The sequence below is a fragment of the Penaeus monodon genome, chromosome 21 (genome assembly GCF_015228065.2).
Source record: "Penaeus monodon isolate SGIC_2016 chromosome 21, NSTDA_Pmon_1, whole genome shotgun sequence".
In the NCBI taxonomy this organism is placed as follows: domain Eukaryota; kingdom Metazoa; phylum Arthropoda; class Malacostraca; order Decapoda; family Penaeidae; genus Penaeus; species Penaeus monodon.
Genome location: NC_051406.1, coordinates 44905108 through 44907047, shown reverse-complemented (window position 1 = coordinate 44907047; position 1940 = coordinate 44905108). Strand labels below are relative to the sequence as shown.

Sequence of the window (1940 nt, the reverse complement as noted above, 5' to 3'; positions counted from 1 at the left end):
GAAAGCCAAGATTCATTGATAAGAATAAAACCCAAATATTAAAGTAGTCTTCCCTTGAGTGGTATTAGTGTTTATGAAATAGTAGATACATGTTTTTGCTTCTTTTTTCAAGTAATTAGTTATTGATATTTTTTTCTTTTATGTGTATACACTTTACATGAAATTCCTTATAGCTTATTCAAAAGTACGATATCATTCAAGATTAGTAATTCTCCCCAGGCAGTTTTAATTTTGTTTAATCTTTCTCACCAGTATAAAGCTGGGGTACTCGAAAGCCCAGGTTTGATGGATGTGTTCAAGGGGCCCAGGCCACAAAAAAATGCTGAAGTTTGAAAGGGGTTGGAAAATAGCTGGAGTTAAAAAGGGTGTTAAGTAATATACAAGTCTATCAAAGAATCAGATGAGATTTCAAGGTCCCTGTAGGGTTGTAGAGGTCCACTCATGTGCTTGTTATTTTGTTAAACCCTATTCAGACAAGGGTTGAAATCTTCCATGGACAGTTACATACTGATACACACTTTCATATGCTCCCTCTTAGGCATTTACTCATCTGCACTCGATATTAATGTTTGTGTAAAAGTGAGAGGAATATGAGAATAAGGGGTCCTTATTTTGATTTTATGATAGGTATTAAATTACACTGTATAATGTATGATTTGACTTATAAAACTTGTGATTGAAGGTTGATGGAATAGTTGAAGCTTCATTTGTGCACTGATAGAATGAAAGGTATGAGAACCCTTGATGTAGAGAATTTTGGATATCAGCATCTTTACAAAAATGCTTACTTGTGTTAACATTAGCACGTTATTCAGTATTTCTAATACTTGTCCAGAGACACATTTACGTAATCTGTCTTTCCATAGTTTCCAGTATTGTCTTATGTGTCAGTAGTAGTAGCTATAGTAATAATAACATTATAATTTTAAAAAATCTTTTCCTCAGTACTTCAGGTTCAGTGTTGGTGGCATGACAGACGTGGCAGAAATCAAGGGCCATCGGAGAACATATGTGGGGGCCATGCCGGGAAAGATGATACAGGTAGGAATTCTACTCCCATGGAGAAGTTCCAGTGTTGCGCACAATTGTCAGAGTCAGAGTTCCATATTGCATTCCTGTTCTTACAACTTCTTGATTTGCTTTTCAAAGTGCCTGAAGAAAACAAAAACGGAAAACCCAGTGGTGTTGATTGACGAAGTGGACAAGATTGGTCGCGGTTACCAGGGTGATCCGTCAGCTGCTCTCTTGGAACTCCTGGACCCTGAGCAGAACGCCAACTTCCTCGACCACTACTTGGATGTCAGCGTTGATCTGTCCAAGGTAAGAGGACATTGGCTTTTGTCTTTCAGAGGAAACTACCAAAAATTTGATGGTGAAGTTTTGCACAGGAGTCATTACCAATAATCTATCCATACTTCAGAATAAAAAATAAAAAATTGTGTATTCTTTTATGATTTTCAACTTTAAAATGTTATATTGGCATTATTAAGTACCAGTATAGAAAATAGGAAGAATTAAGTTTTCTTCATAGTTATCGCATGATATATGTAAAAGATACATTTTCTTTTATTTATAAAAACAAAGTTTTTTTCTGTAAAATATGTTACTGTCTAACCAATATGATGAACTGATTTGAAACACAATTGATTATCAATGTTTTTCTTTATTGCAGGTGTTGTTCATCTGCACAGCCAATGTTTTGGACACCATCCCAGAACCCCTGCGAGACAGGATGGAGATGATTGACGTGTCAGGCTACGTAGCAGAGGAGAAGATGTCTATTGCCAACAAATACCTCATTCCACAAGCACAGAAACTCTGTGGCATTACTTCTGACAAGGTTAGTGGAAAAGTTCTTAAAAAGATTTTAATAGTTGCTGGAGATACAAGCTCTGAGGCAAAGTGAAGCAAAAGATAGATGGCATTAAATTTGATTGCAA

General features: G+C 36.0%; 1 protein-coding gene across 1 annotated transcript in view; it reads left to right on the top strand.

Annotated features, from left to right (window-relative positions):
- LOC119586529 (lon protease homolog, mitochondrial-like) overlaps positions 1–1940 on the top strand; it is an 11527-nt gene that overhangs the window by 7237 nt on the left and 2350 nt on the right. The window contains exons 13-15 of the mRNA XM_037935283.1: positions 946–1041; positions 1150–1320; positions 1673–1840. Of these exons, the coding sequence (XP_037791211.1) occupies positions 946–1041; positions 1150–1320; positions 1673–1840 (435 nt within the window). The remainder of the gene's footprint in view (positions 1–945; positions 1042–1149; positions 1321–1672; positions 1841–1940) is intronic.